General features: G+C 35.0%; 1 protein-coding gene across 1 annotated transcript in view; it reads left to right on the top strand.

The window, feature by feature from the left end:
* Positions 1 to 12,148, top strand: part of LOC142349150 (uncharacterized) — a 107,667-nt gene extending 95,519 nt beyond the window's left edge. The window contains exon 25 of the mRNA XM_075400564.1: positions 11,746 to 12,148. Coding sequence (XP_075256679.1) covers positions 11,746 to 12,021 — 276 coding nt within the window. The 3' untranslated portion in view covers positions 12,022 to 12,148. The remainder of the gene's footprint in view (positions 1 to 11,745) is intronic.
* The last annotated feature ends 7,896 nt before the right edge of the window (positions 12,149 to 20,044 follow it).

Below are 20,044 nucleotides of genomic sequence, written 5' to 3' on the forward strand. Positions count from 1 at the left end.
ATACAAAATGTTGGGGATAGCATGACAACAACAAAAACAAGTAAGATTAGTTTAAATATATTTGATGATAAAAGGTTTTATGTAAACAATGTGAAAAGTTATCCACATGATAAGGAACTATATTTAATTAAAAGGGATTTGATAAACAGCATCCGAGAAGCGGCTTCACCGATTAAGAATTTATATAAGGATAAGGATAAGGATAAGAATAAGGACAAGGATAAGGATAAGGATAAGGATAAGGATAATGATAAGGATAAGGATAAGGATAAGGATAAGGATAAGGATGTAGATAAACTGATTTGTGAACAGACTTCGTCTGTGGCAAGCCAAGCAGGTTTCATGATTAAGGATATTAAAGAATTAACTATAGATAGCAATAGAAAATTAATAGAAGCAGCTATTATTTTATATAATGAGTTATTATAATTAGTTATTTTAATTATAATTATAGTTCTAATTCATACTTAGTATAATAGTTTTATATGAAAAAATGACTAAGCTAGATGAACTTATAGAATTAAACTATCTCGAAAAACAAAACAGACAGAATAGATTTGAAGATAAATTAAAGCAACAAGAATATTATGGTGAAATACAAGAGTTGTTTGATCTTTTAACTAAAACTTTAAATGCGAACAGTAAACACAATCTAGCATTAAGTGAACAAACATTAAGGGCAATAGATTGGCAAAATCAAGAGTTAGATAAACGAACTAAGATGATCCAGCAAGCTGGCCTCCAGTTTAATGAAGCTTTAATGAAGTCCAATGGCAAAGCTGTAGAGGAAGCTCGAGATAAACCAGGACTTTTAGTAGATAAAGACACAGCTCAAATTTTTAATTTAATGTCAGTTCAATCTAACCCTCAATTAAAGTTAAAATTCGGAAATTTAGATATCGCTGAATTTGAAATGAATGGTGTTAAACTAATTTATCAAGAAAATGCATTTATAGTTAAGGATCATATATATGAATTTTCAGATGTGTTTATAAACTTTCTTACTAACCCAAATATAAAATATGGTGAAATCGAGGAAGATGAAAACAAAATTAAAAGGTTTTTATTTGATATTGGATATGATTTAGGAAAAGGGGATAAGAAAAGTGCTAGACATAGAGCAATAAAACGTATAATAGGGGTAAAAGATGATGTATATGGTAGGGGATTAAATAGCACTCCCGATCAGGGAAACTGCTTGGCCTGCCACGAACAAAGTTCGTTGGATAACCACAGACGGAGTCTGTTCGCAGATCCAAATAGTATAATAGAAAGACTAGAATTATTAATACTAAAAACAAAAGCTGGTCATGATGGATTATATGATGAAGTGCTAGATATATATATATATATATATATATATATATATATATATATATATATATATATATAGATAAGCAACTGTTATCTCTGAATATTATTAATCAAGAGCAACTAGATAATTTTGTTTTTAACTATGGCAAATGAATAAAGATGGAAAAACAACAACAACATTTATTAGCTAAAAAATTATTCAGTCCTCAAATAACAAAGTTTAGAAGAGAAAGAATAATACCATTATATAAAGATGAAACATGGTCAGCTGATTTAATTGATAATCAATCTCTAAATAAATACTATAGTAATTATAAATTTATATTAACAGTTATAGATATATTCACAAAATATGCATAGGCTATTCCATTAAAGAATAAATCTGGTTTTTCTATAACTAATGGGTTTAAAATAGTATTAGGTGAAAGTAGAAAACAAGAAAAGTTATGGGTGGATAGAGGTAGTGAGTTTTACAATAAAACATTTAAATCTTTACTTATAGAATATGAAACAAATATGTATTCTACTGATAGTGATTTAAAGGCTCTGTTTGTAGAGAGATTTAATAGAACATTATACACATAATTAATAAACCAATGTTCACCAATGGTGCTGGTAATTGGGTAAATATACTAAATGATGCAGTCATAACATATAACAATAACATTCATTCAACAATTAATATGACACCTGTTGATGCTTCTAATAATCCTGATAAAGTTAAATACTATGTTAAATTTACCAAAGCAACACCAAAGTTTAAAGTTGGTGATTATGTTAGAAATGCAGATAAACGTAATATCTTCTCTAAGGGATACCCTTCTAAATGGAAAAGAGAGTTGTTTAAAGTTAATGAGATTTTAACAACACAACCACCAACTTATGAGATAGAAGATATGAATGGAGAGATAATAGAAGGTAAATACTATGAACAGGAACTATAAAAATCCAAGTTTGACTTTGAATCTAATAATAAAGTTTTAGAATCATTAAATATATTTCTTAATAAAAATAATGACAAGAAATAGATTTAACCAAGCGAAACATCATATGGTGAATGGAACAACTTAACACTACGTAAGGCTCATGGGTTATTCTTAGAAGATAATGATAATATTGATATGAAGGATACCTATAAAATTACGAATGTACATCCTCATACAGATAAAAAAGATGTTGTTAATAAAGAGTATTGTGACAATAACTTATTATCCTCTTCTAATAAAATAGACATTTTAAGTAGAAACATAACTGAACTAAGAAAGGGTGACTTTGATAAAGTTACTTCTAAAATATTACAATTAAATGAAACACAAGTTAATGAAGAACTAATTAAAGGATTTATTAAATCAGCAAATGAAGTCACAAATACTGTTAAATTTTGTAATAAAGTTGCTGCTGATACTATCTCTAAATATAATCAATTAAAACAAGAATTTGATAATAATAAGTTTAATCAGAATATCACTAACATACAACTAGATGATATGTTTACTAAGGGTTTGAAAGAACTTAAAGAAATTAATAAAAAGACTAATTCTGCCGTTGATGAAGCACTTATAAAGAATAAAAGGACAATAGTACAATATATAATTGCTATACTTTTACGAAGTACGTTAGTTGATAATAAAGAGCAAGCAAAACTTGAGAAGCATTATGGTTTTAAACAAGAAGATATAACGAAAGAAATAGAAAGTTTTTTTACTAATGAAAATACGCAAAGCTATGACGGAGTCCATGACCAATCCAACAGCACCGAGTGAGAGATTACTATATCCCAACTTGTCAACCGTTATTGAACAATACATAAATGAAAAGATTCAAGTCAATAAAAAATTTAACAACAATATTAACATTATAAAAGATATTAGAAATTATTATGAAACTGAAACTAATAACTATAATAAGAAGTTAAGTAGATATAAAAATTATATTAGCATAGCTGAGATAACAGAAATAGTATTATCATCTATAGCAAAAACTGCAACAACAACATCAGTTGCATTAACAGGTATAGGATTACCTCATTCTATACCAACAGCTTTTGCTGCAGCAATTGTTTGTGGTTCATCATCAAAAACAATTTAAACTAAAATAAGAAATAAAATTATAAAGTATTCACAAATGTATATTTTATGTAAAAAGTTTAGTGACAAGTTTAATAGACTATATACTAAATCAATGAAAGATAATAAAATAGAGAATGATGAATATAATGAATTAGTTAAGGTATATGAGGATTATAAGAGGAACAAGAAGAACAAGCTGAGTATTTTTTTAAACTAAAGTTAAAAGTGTTTAGTAATAATAGTATGTTTAGTAATAATAATATTAGTATTAATATATATCGATAATCATAAATATAATAGAAATATAATCATAATCATAATCATAACTATAATATAATCCTAGTCATAAACATAATCATAAACATAATATAATCAAAATCATAATCACATAATTATCTCTTCTTTGTACCTAAGTATAACCCTCTTCCTTTTTGTACTACCTTTATACCTTCACCAGTAGTTGCAAATTTAACTAAATCAGGTGTGGCTGATAAAGCAGCTGTAGGGTTTCTAGATGCAGCTGCACTTCCTATTTTACTTGCTATTTCTAATGCTCTTATTGGATTATTAGCAACTTTCTTTCCAAAGTTAACCGTAGCTTTACCAACACTTTTAAAGAAATCTTTCAATCCCTCTGCTTCTATTGTTGCATCACTGACAGTCATTGACTTATTTCTATTATGTCTACCACCAACACAATATGAATTAGTTTTAAATTTCTGTAAAAGACTCATTTCTATATATAAAAAATAACGGAAGTTAAAAAGTAAAATCCTTTTGTTGTTAAACCTAACCCTAAGACTACGGGTTCCACCCACGAGCGAAGCTTGAAGACTACGCCTAAGACAAAGCTTGAAGCTAAGGGCCTATCTCAAGAGAATAAAAAGAAATTAGATGTTATTTATGCTAAGGGTTTTGTTAAGACATGTAATAAGTAGTTTAGAGCTATGGGGCTTCGCCCATCAGGAAACCTGCTTCGCAGATGTTTCACCATAACAATGTCTATGGGGCTTCGTCCATGTTTCACCATAATTATAACAAGGACTATCAGGAACTGCTTCGCAGATAACAATCACAATGACTATAACTAGGCCTCAGATATAATAGACCTTCGGTCATTAGTCTCTACGAGACTATATCAACCACCTTATTACCATCACTAATAACAGTAATAACCTTACTAGTTAATACTAATGCATGACATATACCATCTGCAACTGCAGCACTAAATTTAAAATTAAGTTGTATTGGTTGTGGACCTATTTGATTATTTTGATATCTAGTATCAAGTACATATATTCTATAACTACTTTTGAATGTTCTATGATTTATATACGGTTTTATATTATGTGGTAGCCCAATATAATCTTTATTAAAGCTAACAATCTCTTACAATCTCTTTAAACGCCTCATTATAATTATTAGAACCATAATTTATGTTCATTCTATCCTCAGGAGAAAACTCACTACCAGTCTTACAATAACATTCAGTAACATTCATTATAACAAATGTGCTTGCATCATGAGTTTGTTCATTAACATTATTATTTTCAAAACCAACTATTATATATTGTGGTTTTTCCATACCATTTTCCATGCCTAGATCAAACAAGAAGTTAGTACATTCTTATAAAATGTCTTTCTTTCATAATAACTAAAATCTACCTTATTCTTTTTACTTAAACCCTTTTGCACAATAATTCTATTGTCATTACTAGGATCAATACTAGGCACACACCACGATATATCTCTGATATCTATATTAACATCATTAGCAACTGCATCAGAACCAGCATTAACTCTAAATAGAGCTCTATGATTATTATTTCTTTTTAATTTTATTTTAAATCCTAAACCATATATAATCTTTTCTAGATCATTTACAAAACCAAATAGATCACTCATCTTAATCATCATATACATATGACCTCGTTCTGCAGCAATATGGTCTCCTTTAAGTTGACTATCTCTATTGCCTTGATTTCTAACGAAACCACTCTCATACTCATCATCAGTACTAGTTAATTACTTATACATCAATAGATTAGGATGACAATGACCTATATTTTCAATAGTCCTACCACCATTTGTTTCAAGCTTAACTGAACTAAGCAATGCCTTCATACCATAATTAACTAATCTGATATTAGCATTATTAGCAAATACACCAGCAGCATCATCTGATACAACAAACTCCATCTCTAGATATGAATCACGCAAATTTAAATGATTCTCTTCTCTATTGAGTATAATGTTAATGTTAGTATTGATTGTATTCATTGTTGCCAGATTATTTGGTTTATACTTTATAATCTTACTTTTGTGTATAACATTATTATAACCATAAGCTGTATCGAAATTAAAATCCATTTTTATTAGATAAAAAATGACAGACAATTTAATCTTATGGGAACTGCAAAAGATACACGATGCTTTAACTAAAACTAAAGACGAACATACGCTTAACTTTAGAATGATAAAACCAACAGAAAAGTATAACTTTAGTGAACCTATACTTAGTACAACAATATTAGGTTTAATTAGATTATCTGTTTATAATTCAGTGTTTGATGTGAATAGGGGAATAATCAATTCTTATATGCTAGTACTGTTATAGGAGACGAAGAAGCTTTACCTCAGGCTCCTAGTTATGACCCTAACTTTACCAATAACCCTAACCCTATCTCCACCTCAAGCCCAATCATTACATCTATACTTAATTATAATTTTAAAGGAATCCCATTGCTATATTCAACTATTACACCGGGGGCACATGAGTTAACTGACATAGCAGAATTAATAAAAGAAGAAACTGATGGTAATGTTATAATGGAACCTGATAAAAATACGATGAAATGTTTAATGGAAATAAAACAGGGTGCAATTAGCTCTGGTATAGAAAACTCAATAGCCTCATTACTATGATTTAGAAAAATAGTTTTTAAAAAAGGTAAATATAAATCTCCGAAAATTACTGATATTATGGGTTTCAATAATACTAACATTCATTGCAATATTATATCTGGAGCTAAAGGTAATGGTAAAGAAACAGATATATTATTTACTTTTAATCTAACTTAACCACCAGGTTACTTAATAAATATTATACCAACTAATATCATATATCAAAATGTAACTAAAGATAGAATAGAATATATAGAGTTTCATATTAAAGATGAGTAGACGAGACCTATAGACTTTAATGGCAATATATTAAGTTTTTTTTTTGCATCTATGTTAACAGCTAAACTTACACTTAGACCTAGACTTTGACCTAGGCTTAGACTAAACAGTTCCATATCTCCTAATAATCATAACATATTTTGTAATAATATTTTCCCTTAAAAAATAATAAAAAATGTTTAGTATTAAATGTGATGACCGTAAAAATAAGTCCTGGGCTCAAAGTTGTAATTTGTGTCAGGGTAAACCATATCAATGTTTTGTATGTAATAGAGTTATAACCTATAGAGATAAACATGATCAATTACTAGAACATTTTAATAATCCCGATCAATATCTAACATGTAGAAAGTGTAAAGTTTATAAACATATCTCTCAGTTTAGATTTAAACAATTCTATTGTAGGTTATGTACATATCTCCATAAATATACTAAAAACAGATTTAGAAGACATGTAGAATCCCTTACACCATAATCACAGATTAGTATAGTTATAAATTATAATTAAACAAAAATAACTAGAAAACTCTCCGATCCCAATTAATTCTCAGTTTACTATTAATATTTTTAATTTTAGTTATATCAATGACAATGTAATTATAAGGCTCTTTTCATACCTTAGTACATATATTAGCAAAATCGTTATAACTAGGTTCAACATTATTAAAGAAATCTTGATATATAGATATGAGGACTTTGCCTCTTTTTTCAAACAAAATAAATAGATTACAATTCTCTCTAACACTCTGTCTATCTATTGTGAATAGATTTTGATTAAGATATATCATATTACAATTATTATGTCTACCCCTACAAAAGTATTCATTAATGACCTGTTCTTTGGCTCTAACATCATCGAATATCATTAGTTTTTTAGGTCTTTTGGTAGTTGACCGGGAGAGGGTAAATCTTTTATATCTTTAACAAACTCAACATCTGCTTTATCGTCAACAGAGTTGCGACTTCGTCCATTATAATTCTCTACACCTTGAAAATGATCACCAGTAGGACCAATGATATATAGCTTATCAAAGTATATTCTAGCCAGAATTAGTTTTTTTTAATAAGAATGCATTGCCGCATTCACTAGGACCAGGTATTATACATCTAAGGTTCTCTGGGAGTGTAGCTTCTGTAATTATATTATCATCATTTAGCCATGATTGTAGATCTTCTTTTATATTTACAGAGATATTGTTAGTAGGACTATTGTTATTAGCTTTACTCTTTTGATGTTTTTCATCAAATAGATCTGCGAAGCAGGTTCCCTAATATATAAAATCATCATCTGCGAAGCAGGTTCCCTGATTATCATTAACATTATCTTTATAACTATCATTATCTTCATCACTATCATTATCATTATCATTATTAGCAAAGCCACTTCGTAGATCATTATCATTGACATTATCTTTATCATTATCATTATCTTTATCATTAACATTATCTTTAACACTATCATCTGCGAAGCAGGTTCCCTGATTATGTTTATCATTAACATTATCTTTATCATTATCATTATCAATATCATTATTAGCAAAGCTACTTCGTAGATCATTATCTTTATCAATAACATTAACATTAGCATTATCATTAACATTATATTTATCATCTGCGAAGCAGGTTCCCTGATTAACATTACAACCCAAACAAAAACACCCTTTATATATTTCAGGACATTTAACCTGATTAACTAGAATATTCAAAGCACTTTTAATTCTAAATCCTCAATCAATAAGATAGATCATATATAAACAATAAGCCCCACAATAAGAATCATCATATTGTTGTATTCTTTCATTAGAGCCTAGATCAAAATATTCTTCTAAAAATAATGGTGGGGTCTCAACACCAAAACTATCAAAGTAATACACAGGACCACCTTCTCTTCTTAGAACTAAAACCCAATGTGTACCTTCAGTTGGATGCAGATTTACAATAATGGGTATAATTACAGAAGCAGGTTGAGTTCTCCGACACTATCTGGAGTTTGATCTCTCATTACAATTTCAATTGGTGTTAGACTTATATCTTTACCTATATCTTTTATTCTGATATCGCTCATAGCACTATTATCAATATTAAATTTATTATTGATTTCCTCAAAAGTTAGGATAAGCATTTTTATATGATAAATTTAATAAATCTAAGTATAAGTCTAAATCAAGTTTATATTTTATATATAAAAATGGAGACAGGTAAAACAGTTATAATTTTTATTTTCTTAATTGGAATTTGTTATATAATATATGATTTAATACCAAGTAAATATACAAAACTAGAAGAAAGCTTTGGTGGATTTATGAATAGGAGTCTAGTTAGATTTGAATATGAAAGGAACCATTACATACTATTGTTTATGGTGGAACTGGTACAGGGAAAACATATTTTATTAGGCAATACTTAAAATTATACTCAGTCCAAAACCAAGACCAAAACCAAAACCGGGATCAAAACCAAAACCAAAACCAAAACCAAGAATAAGCTAAAAATATAATTATAGTGAGTAAAGATGACAGAGACTGGATAGATCCTGAGTCTAATAAGTTTTATACTGTGTTTAATAAATCTGATATAAATATGATCACAAAAAATAATATGCATAAATTTCAAAATTGCGTAATAGTTCTTGATGATATGGGTGATAGGTTAAATAAGGATATGGCTTATTATTTTACTGAAGGTAGACATTATAATATTCAAATGATTGTAATGTGTCATAAACCAGCTCAAATAATTAATACAGCAAGAATTAGTTGTGATACTATTTTTTTAACAACTTATAATGGACTTGATCTATTTAAAAACTTTAATGAGATATATAAATGTGAACATGACTTAAGTAAAAATAATTAGAGAGTTAAATAGTAACCATTATAATCGTACAGTTCGAATTTCAGATGAACTTCGTTATGGTATAATTAAATATAATAAGAAGGAAAATACTTTCATTATCATTAATAGTAAAGGAACATTGATATATGATTCAAGAGTTGGTTTTCTTGATTTAAAGGCTCTGAGATGAAAAGAAAGATGAATTAGAAAGAGAAGATATAAATAAACTTATAGCATATATGAAACCACTCATGATAAATGCAACAGATAGAAATACCAATAATCATGATAATTATCAGTATTATTTTAATAAATTTCTTACTTTAAATACTATTAAAATTCAGAATGATGTTTTAACAAAAGAGATGGTTAAAGCAAAAGGTTTAAAGCAATTATCAAATATTGGTGGAATTATAGGTTGGGGTTTAGTTGTAGCTAGTTATTTTTATCCTGATTCAATAATAAAAACTGTTGGAGCCGTGGCAATGAGTGCAAGCAATATGTTGAATAGAGCAAACACTTTGTTTAACGTTGGATATGGAGAAGATCTGCCAAGCAGGTTCCCTGATGGTGACACATGGACAAAGTCCTATATGGGAAATGATTATACTGATCTGCGAAGCGGTTACACCGATGGTGAAACAGGGATAAAGTCCTATATGCAAAGGGATTATACCGATCTGGGAACCAGTTTCACTGATAGTGAAAAACACGGACAAAGTCCTATCTAAAAAAAGTTTAGTTAATGGGGCACGTAAACTTGTTACACCCTTAGAAAAACTACAAGAAGAATATATAAATGAAGAGATGAGAATTTTTAATAGAAATGGGGGAAGTTTTTAACCAGACTATGTGGAAATAATGAAGAATTTAGAGAAGAGATTATAATTTTTGTTAGAGATAAAAAAGAATTAGACCTTGAATTGATTTTAGATAAGAGATGTAAAACTAATACACTCAATACGTTAGGAAATAAAATTTTAGCAGAGTGTATCACATCTAAAGATAATAGTAAAGATTCAATTGAAATCATGGCTAAATATTATCCGCGAAGCGGTTACACCGATCTGCGAAATGATTAGGTAAATATTAAAGTTTGCCCTATTATAAATGCTTTTAAAATGTTTAGAGTGTAACTATAAATATGAAAACATTGCTGTTTTAAAATATCATAATGAATCATGTCATAAAGATAAAACTGATAAATGTATGTGTGGTAATATATTACTAAGTGGTATTTGTGCTAAAACTTTTTCTCCATGGGGTTGTTCTTTAAAAAATGAATCTAGTTCTAGTTCTAGCTCTAGTTCTTGTTCTGGTTCTGGTGCTAGTTCTATCTATGACTCTAACTCTAACTCAGACCCTAACCCTAACCCTAACCCTAATCCCAACCCTAACCTTAACCCTAACCCTAATCCTAACCTTAACCTTAACCTTAACTTTAGCCCAGAGGTACTAATTAGAAGTTTTAATAAATGTAATTATATAAAACCACTAACTGATTTTGATGAGAGTAAGTATACATGTAGAAGTTGTACTTCAGCTAATGTTAATTGTCCATATTGTGCTTCTGTTGTGAGATATGATGGGATACGGGCTCATGTAAAGAAACAACATCCAGATGTAGATATACCTAAAGGATTTAGTAGAAATCTGCGAAGCAGTTACACTGATTTGAGTGAGAAAACAATTAATCCTAGTTGGCAAAGCAAGACTGTAAGTCCTTTAGTTACTAGCCAAACTGAGGAAAGTTGTTCGTGTAAATATTATAATTTTATATCATTTCTTATTAATAATGGGTTAAATGTAGAAAAAGTAAAAGAGAATATAAATTTATTGAAGAGTGCAGATAATTTAAAATAAAAGTATAAAAATTTTTTTAAAAATATCAAAAAAAGAAGGAATCACTCTTTAAGAGTGAAAAAGAGCGATCTTTCTACTGGGGGATCACTCCGAATAAGAGTGAATCGCTCTTAAAGAGTGAAATGTAAATTTTGCTTTGATTTTTTGATTTTTTGTTTTATTTTTGATTTTAATTGATTTCCGAATGATTTTTGATCGAATATAGAGAGAATGTATAGTAGTGGATAAAACAAGGAAATCGACAAGTAGTAAAATTTGGCCCTATTCGACATGCGCGATTAGCGTTTGGAGAACGGGCCAAATTTCCTTGGCTGGTGGTTGATTTCCTTGTTTTATCCACTACTCATTTGCGTCAATGTTTTCTTCAATCACTTCAAATTTGTCACAGATTTTTACATGTCTTGAGTTTAAACTTTGACCTCTGAACTCTATCCAGTGTTGCGTTATAGAAAAAATATTAAAATATCTCAAATGAATTTAGGTTTTCGTCATGGACTATTTCTCAACACCTCTCGATGAGAACTACTTCGCCAATAGACGCAAGCCGGACACCTCGGAGAACAGGGTCTGGGCAACTTCCCTGGCAATAGTCTGGCTCACACATAACTGCGCCTCATTCGAACCCGAGTGGCGGTTGATGGCGGAAAAGGCGGAAAGGTGGCTGGCCAATCAGAAATTGCCACGTGGATTTACAATCCAGGAGATAAAAACGAGTGCATATCAAGTGTTAAGTTTGCTTACTCATCAACAGAAATAAACAGGAATAAACAAACTAAGTCTTTTTTATGGAGAATTTCTGAATAAAAAAAAACAATTGAAGGCTTGTTACGCCACAAAACGTAGATTTTGCTTGAATAAATCAAGCTGAACTAGGAACCAATTATAGTCAGGTATGCATTGATGACACCTCCGGTTTAAAATGTAGGCAGCGGCGATACTAGATTCCGGCGAGACGACTTGAACATAACTTTCATTTTCTCGCGAACTCTCGGCGCGAAACAAGCAAAAAGACTGGCAGTCAAGTGAAAATAACCTCAGTTTATTCGAACCAAATTAATTCATAACTTGACACTTTCCTAATCTGCAGTTAATATAATTGAAATCATTTCATTAAATTATAATTATATTATATAATTAAATTAGACTTATAAACATATGTAGACTACAGCTCCCGCCTGGGTTTATTTACACACAGATATTGAGGAGCTGGCATAAAGTTCCATTCAAAAGAATTGATTGGTCCCCTAGTCTAGACCTAGAATTATTGAAAGACAGTCCTCGAACGATTTAAGACATGAAAAGACAGTCCTCGACAGATTCGTATTATGATTCAATGAACGGTAAAAGCAACCACAGGTTCAGCACGTTTGGGTAAATCAAGTGTTTCTTGCTTAGATCATTTCATATACCAGCATATCAGAAATTATAGTGTCAGTGTTTGAAAACATTAAAGTTTCATCGTTCAATTTCCGGTTCGGTTTAAATGGAAGGTCAATGTGACAATAGTACATTTTACCGATTGCATGCTTATCAGTAATGCTGCCAAAGTGTTGAAATATAATGAAGCTTTCTCAACATTTTAATCTGTCACAAAGTCGACGAAGGGTTTTTTATTCAATAATCGTTTCCTAAAAACAACGGATTGGTTTGCCCCTGTCAAGTTCAGCAATCATTACAAGCTGCTTGAAAATTCTCCAGTTTTTCCGAAAAACATTTGAATGAAACATAACAACGCTCATAGAATGTGAAAAAATGAACCTGATGACAATCTGGAGAAAACTATTTAGGTTCAAACTGCCCAGAGATAAGTTTGAAGGGAAGTAAGGCTGACTAAAACCAAACTCTGAAATGACAAAAATATAGCATTTAAAGGGGGACCTCATAATTTCCTACATGTTGCCGAACAGTTGGTTTATACGGAAAATTTTTTGCAGATAACAATATTCTGACACTAATTCGCGCCTAAAATTCAATAAAAGTTCACCAGACTGCAAGGTTGCGCAGAAGTTAAATGAGTTTTTCACCTCAATAGGCACTACTCTTAAACATCTTACTACTGCAATAAATTATGCTGTAGAATACAGAGTGAAACAGATACAGAAATGAATGGAAAAATTGTTACTGCCGGTACTGCCATTGAAAATGAAAAGGTTTGATCCTCAGATCTCCGAAGCAATAGACTGACGCATTAACCACTCTGCTGTTATCCCCCTGTAATCAAATATCTTTCAATCACCTTTGTAGCAACAGAGGTAATTGCTAAAAAATTACAATTTGAGTCACCCGAAAACAGGAAATCAACCGTGAAAAAGTCGCTCAAAGATCACGCGAAAAAATGCGACGCCAAAAATAGTGCCAGACGACAAAACCAAACCAAAAAAATCTAAGAGCACCGCAATATAGCTAGTCTCAGCTTACAGCTTCGCAGCGATCAAAGTTCATGAAAATTGGTCTTTTTGTAGGATTGAATGAATAATAGACGCCCTTTAGGACTAAATAATTGCTGCATAGCCTTAAATGCTTATAAAAGAAATATGAGTGCAAAAGAAATATGCCTGAGTCAAGCGATGTTCGCTTGACTAAGGGAAGAAAGAAATGCAGGTAATTTCAGTCTAGTAGTATTTTAATAAAATACAAGCGGCGGTAATAAGTAGAGTCTAATAAGTACGTACACTAAAAATGGAAGTTTTGCGTATTATTCCCGTAAAAGTTAAGGGTCATGCCTCCTCTCGTAACGTTACCCACACTAGTAGTCCCAGGCGCAGTCTCGCCGTTGGCAGTCCCCCACTCTTGGTAGTCGAGGTCGTCTACGACCTCAATTTGGGCGACCTTGACTGCGATCTCCTGACCCTCTCGGTGGCTTGCGGCCGCTGAACAGGGGGGACCGTAAACTGTGTGAACCGACGGTTTCGCCCCGCTGATGAGGTGACAGTCTTCACTTTGTTCGTCGATTGGGCTGTCGTCGCGCTGCTTACTGGGGTTTCCGAGGTCCCGGAGCTGGAACTGGATGACGATAAATTGTGGGCTTTTCGAGCTGTCATTTTTAAAAGAATTAAACAAGTTCTGGTTTATAAGATTGTTGAATAATGCTTGCTGCATTGGAGTGGACTAAAAGGATGGAAAGTTAACAAGGAAGCGAGGCTCAGGTGGCTGATTACACTGTAAAACAAATTATATTACTTTTTCAGTGAAGAACCAATTTCATACCCCTCATTTAGTAAAAACACATATGTTCAATTTATTAAAAAGTAATTTACTTGAAATATGGGTATGTGATTCTGATTGAAATTTGTATGCATGAACAAAATACTCAAGTATGCTGAGGAGAGGGCCGGTAATTCGAAGTTCGTGCTCCATGCTCTACGTACTACCAAAAGAAAAGAAGCGGAGTTCTGATGTCAATGTTTTTGATTGGCTAAACTCAAGGCACATGGAAAAGAAGGATAAAAGGGGGACTCTGGAAAATTCAAAATCAGTTGTTTCGGACTTTTTGGAGCTTCAACAACCTAGTTGGCCTTCTCTCCAGCTTCCCTCTCCAGAAGACTTCAAATCAATCTTCTGGCTGCAACTCTCCTCTTCTCCCTATTCCAGTTGCCAACAGCAGAAGTGAGGTTGCCCTCTTGCAGAGGAGAAGCACAGGAAACCGTGAGAAGACCAAAAGAGCGCGAGGCTCAGCAGAAGGAGGGTCTTGATCTCGAGAACGTGTTTGTGCACGCAAAAGGCGACTTTACAGTGGTGGTGCCAGAGAGGCTACTGTGAGGAAGAAGGAGACGGTTTCCAGCTTCAGATGGCACAACTAGGAGCTGGAGCGGAAAGACGTGGCGGCGCTGCAGTGGCTCCAGTGACAGGAGGCCCCCACGCCCAAGTACCCAGCAAGTTCCCGTCGAAGTTCTCTTTCGACCGTTGGGCGAGACACTTTCATGCTGTCTGTCAAGCCAACGGGTGGAATGACGCTCAGTCAAGAGGAATTCTGCCAACATGCTTGACTGGTCAAGCAATTGACGAATACTAAATACTCTCGTCGCAGTGCCTGCAGCAGGAATCAGGACACCCAGCACTCACACTCCATACTCAACTCAATGAGTTGAGAAACAGAACCGGAGACTACCCAAACTTGAGGACAGCCAGGGCAGAATTCAAGAGTCTGCAACAATGGGAGTCTGAGAAATTTTGCATTTCTACCTACGACTGCAGAAAGTTAGTGAATTGGACAATGTAGCTCTAGCGGCAGATGCAAGAGACTTGGCTGCGAAGGAGACCTTCAGAGAAGGATTGGTGGACCCGGACGTGAGGGGGAACCTGCTGCGGAAGGAACCCGCAACGCTGAATGCAGCATACCAGAGAGCACTTAATCTGGAAGCAGTGATCAAGGTTGAGGCTCAGAGATACCGCCGCCGCGGTGTTGGTGTACGATATCTGGACGTTGAGGGCACAGATTTGGGAAACAGTTCCGCTCTCGATTCGATTTAATCATCGCCTCTGCAGTCCCTTAAGATGCAAGAGCAAACGATGCAGTTCATGAAGAATGATTTCCAGGTAATAAAACATCAGCGACCAGAAAGGAGTGAAAGGGCGAAGGAAGACATTGAGTGCTATGCGTGCCATGAGAAAGGGAACTATTCAAGAAGCTGTCCAAATAAGTAAGAACATTTAAACGAGGATCAGGTGGGGCGAGAACATAATTCACACAGGACTGCTCCAACCAGAATGTGTCACCTGTTTTCGTCCTAAAACGACCCGGATCCTCGAAAGCAACTTCAGTGGGAGAAAAGAACGGCCCATCGATACTAGTGAAAGCCGATAATGGTGGAGCTGAAAGAAGAGCTGTAGTGGACACCGGCAGTGGGTTAAACCTCACGTCCAAGGAGATAGCAGATCAGTACCCCACGACACTACAGAAGTATGACGGGACATTGTACCATGCGGAGGGAAAGCAGACCCAACTCCTGGGTAAGAACACCTTGCCAGTTTGCATGGGCGGTAACTTTGTGTGCGATGCAGACTTTCTGGTAACTCCTATGCTGACAATGGACATCATCCTTGGCACAGCTTTCCTCAAGCCCAGTCAGTGTTTGATCAACTTCCACACGGGTCGATTATTCACTGGTACTACTGAATCGAGTGCTGTGGCATTTGATTGTGTATTCAAGACCGAAGTGATTGCCAACACTATCGACCACGGGCCAAGTGAGATGAGCGGCTTTGAATGAGGATTCTTGACAGCCAGATGCCTCAAAGCAATAGAAATAGCGCCCTACGGGATACTATCTGTGGAGATTGAGATCTCGGAGAGCGGGGTAAACTTGTCTCAAGGAAATTTTCTGGTCTCGGAAATGAATTGGCCCAAGAAGTCATCACTGGCTATGCCTACTACTGCAATGCCTACTCGTGTGACCGCGGGGGACATGGCAAAACAATCATGGAAAAGTATGCAGACACAAGTAATAACATTAATAACATCGAAGCGGGTGCCCCAATAGCCAAAGTTAGGAAAACTGCATGGACAAAAGACCGAAAGGAGCTAGAAGACACTAACTGGCTCTTCGAGCAGCTTTACGAATTCGAGAGTCTCACCACCAATCCAATCGGTTAGCGTACGAAAACCGTGATTATAATTCTGAACAACGCCGCAGAATGCCAATGGTAAAACTGATGCCCAATTCGGCCGAAACGGAGAACACTTCAATAAAAATAACAACGCACTTGGACTGCGTTTCAAATTTTTCGGAAAACGATCTGGGGCTGTTTTTTCATTGGGACAAGGGGTCCAATAATTACATTAACCCCTGGTTTCAACAGGAAGAGAAGGTACTGTACACAGATCTTTGGCTCGTGCTTGCCAACCTTCGAACCAAAGCCGATGCATACCACACAATGGAGCTCAGAATTGATGAGAAGGACCTGAAGCTCCTTGGATCGAACATGGAGATCGTACACGATTTCATCATCAGAATATTTGGCATTTCTGAGGTTAGTTTTTGAATAATCCCTGACCAATCACCTGCAGAAATTTTGAATAAAGATTCTATAAAGGGAGCCCCTACAGTGCTCTCCACAATCAGCGAATACGCTCATTTCAACGCTGACGTAAACGAGATCACGGAGGCACTCCTTGAGAACGCAGAGGGGGCCAACAACCAACAGAAAAATGTAGAGGACGAGATTGTCTACAATTTTAGAGCCAATTTTGCAAAGGACGACAATTAATTGGGTTTGACCAACCTAGTTGAGCACAACATTGACACCAGCGACAACGCGCCAATCAAGCTACCGGCTTACAAGAACAACTGGCTAACCTGGCAGAGATTAAGAAACAGTGATTAGAGTGCTCCAGTGGTCTTAGTGGGAAAGAAGGATGGCACTTCAGTTTTCTGTGTAGATTTCCGCAAACTCAACGCGATCTCCAAAGAGGACGCATTTCCAATGCCATTTATTGATCAGATCATGGATTGCCTGGAAGGCGCCCAATTTATTAGCTCCTTGGACCTAGCTGCGGGCTACTGGCAAGTACCACTCACTGAGAGTGCGAGACCAAAAACAGCCTTCTCATCGCCAGACGTGGGCCACTATGAGTACAAGTGGCTACACATTCGATTGTGCAATGCGCCTGCAACTTTCCAGCGCCTCATGAATCAATTGTTCAAAGAAGAGCTGTATGATTTTGTGACCATCTTTCTTGATGATAACCTCATATACAGTCAGAACCTTGAAGATACATTGAATATCACATTGGAGCGGATTTAAAATGGCCAGATGAGGGAAAACTGCACAGCCTCTCGAAGTGGCCTGAACCCACTAATACAACGGAGGTACGATCATTCGTTGGCTTCTGTAGCTACTACAGATGATTTGTTAAAGACTTTGCGGGTATAGGGAAGCCCCTGCATGAGCTTACTAATGAGCACCAGCGATTGTATTGGAACGAAAATTGTCAGCGCTCCTTTGAAGACCTCAAGAATAAACTCAACGGAGCCGATTTTGAGCCGTCCAAATTCCGACCGACCTTTTGTTTTGGACACTGACGCTAGTAACAACAGCAATGAGGCTGTTCTGTAGAATCTCGACAATAATACGAAAAATCCACTACTTTTCATTAGTTGCTTGCTGACGCGAACAGAAGTAAACTACAGTACAACGAAGAGGGAAGCAATGGCAGTTGTTCAAGCAGTAAAGTGGTTCCGATGTTCCGATCCTATTTGCTGGTTATTCGCTTCAAACTTCCGACAGACCACGCAAGTTTACAACGGCTCTTTTGTCAGAATGCTGACGGAATTCCATACAGAATGACCGAGGTGTTGCAAGAGTTTTCGACCTCCAAGTAGTTCACCGGCCTGGTGAGAAACATGGCAATGTAGACGCACTTTCACGGCAAACAACAGGGGAACCTGAGTGGCAGGAGGGCGAGGAAAAGGCAGCAACTGGATCTTGTCCGGAACCCATGAACTTGGAGACGGCAATTGCGAGGTTTTTTTTCAATAAAGAAAACGTGGCCTCAATGGAATTCAAAGCTAGCAGTGTTGAAGGCGGTGCTAAACAAAGAAAAGACACGGCTATTGCTACGATTCTGCAAAAAGCTACGATACCACTGAATGGCAGACAATACAACTGTAGTAGTTTTGGAGCAAACCCAATGAAGAGGGAACAGACTCAGAAGTTGCGACCTGAAGTCCTCGCGTTATGGAATAATTGGGAGCAATTCATGATGAAAGATGGTAAACTCATACAAAAGTAGTATACCCCTGGCAAAGATTGTTACCAAGAACTTATCGTTGTACCAGAAGTTGCAAAGCGCAGCTTAATAGAACGACTCCAAAGTAACAGGAGGGCACTTTGCATTACACAAGACACTCGATAGAACTCGACAACAGTTCTGGTGGCCCATGATGAGAAGAGACATTGATAATTGGATCAAAAGTTACAAACAATGTGCTGCACGATCAACAGCGGGCAGAAAATTGAAAGCCGAGTTGCAACCAGTCACTGTGGGGGTACGATTCGCGAAAGTGGCTGCCGATCTCTTGGGACCAGTAACGCGTAACCGAGTTACGGAAACAAATACATCTTGGTCATAACTGATTATTTTACGGAATACGTAATCACTGTCTCTCTCTCAACAATAACTGCGAATGTCGCAAAAGCATTCGTTGAGAAATGGGTTTTGCGGTTTGGAGCCCACGATACATTGCATGCAGACCAATGAACCAATTTCTGCAGCGAGCTCATGACTGAAGTGTGCACCCTTCTGAACATAGAAAGAACCCGGACATCTCTGTATCACCAACAAGGAAATGGGCAAGTAGAGTGCCACAGTAGAGATCTGTCAGATGTGATCAGGAAATACTGCTCAGAAAATCCAAGAGATTGGGACTCAATCCTCCCATACGTAGATTTTGTGTACAGCACAACTGTCCACAAGTCGACAGTAGAAACTCCCTTCTCGCTAGTGTTTGGAGACGAAGCCGTCTACCCGATTGGTTTACTGTTCTCCAAACCACCAGACACAGTACTTACAGTGCACGAATACACCAAAATTTTGGACGAGAAGTTTCGGAAGCCCATATGTGTACTCGTGAGACCCTAGGCGCAGTACAACAAGGACAGACGGACAAGTTTTTCAAAAGAACGTACGGAAAACCGTATCAGAAAGACGACCAGCTGTGGCTCTTTTCGCCTCAATTGGCACAGTCAAAGAAGTTCTACCCCCCTGGGACTGACCCATATACCGTTTTACGAAAAAATAATGAGGTTAATTAAGAAATTTGTTCCGAGAAGAACAAAAG

Source organism: Convolutriloba macropyga, chromosome 11 (genome assembly GCF_964194025.1).
Source record: "Convolutriloba macropyga chromosome 11, txConMacr16.3, whole genome shotgun sequence".
Classification (NCBI taxonomy): domain Eukaryota; kingdom Metazoa; phylum Xenacoelomorpha; order Acoela; family Convolutidae; genus Convolutriloba; species Convolutriloba macropyga.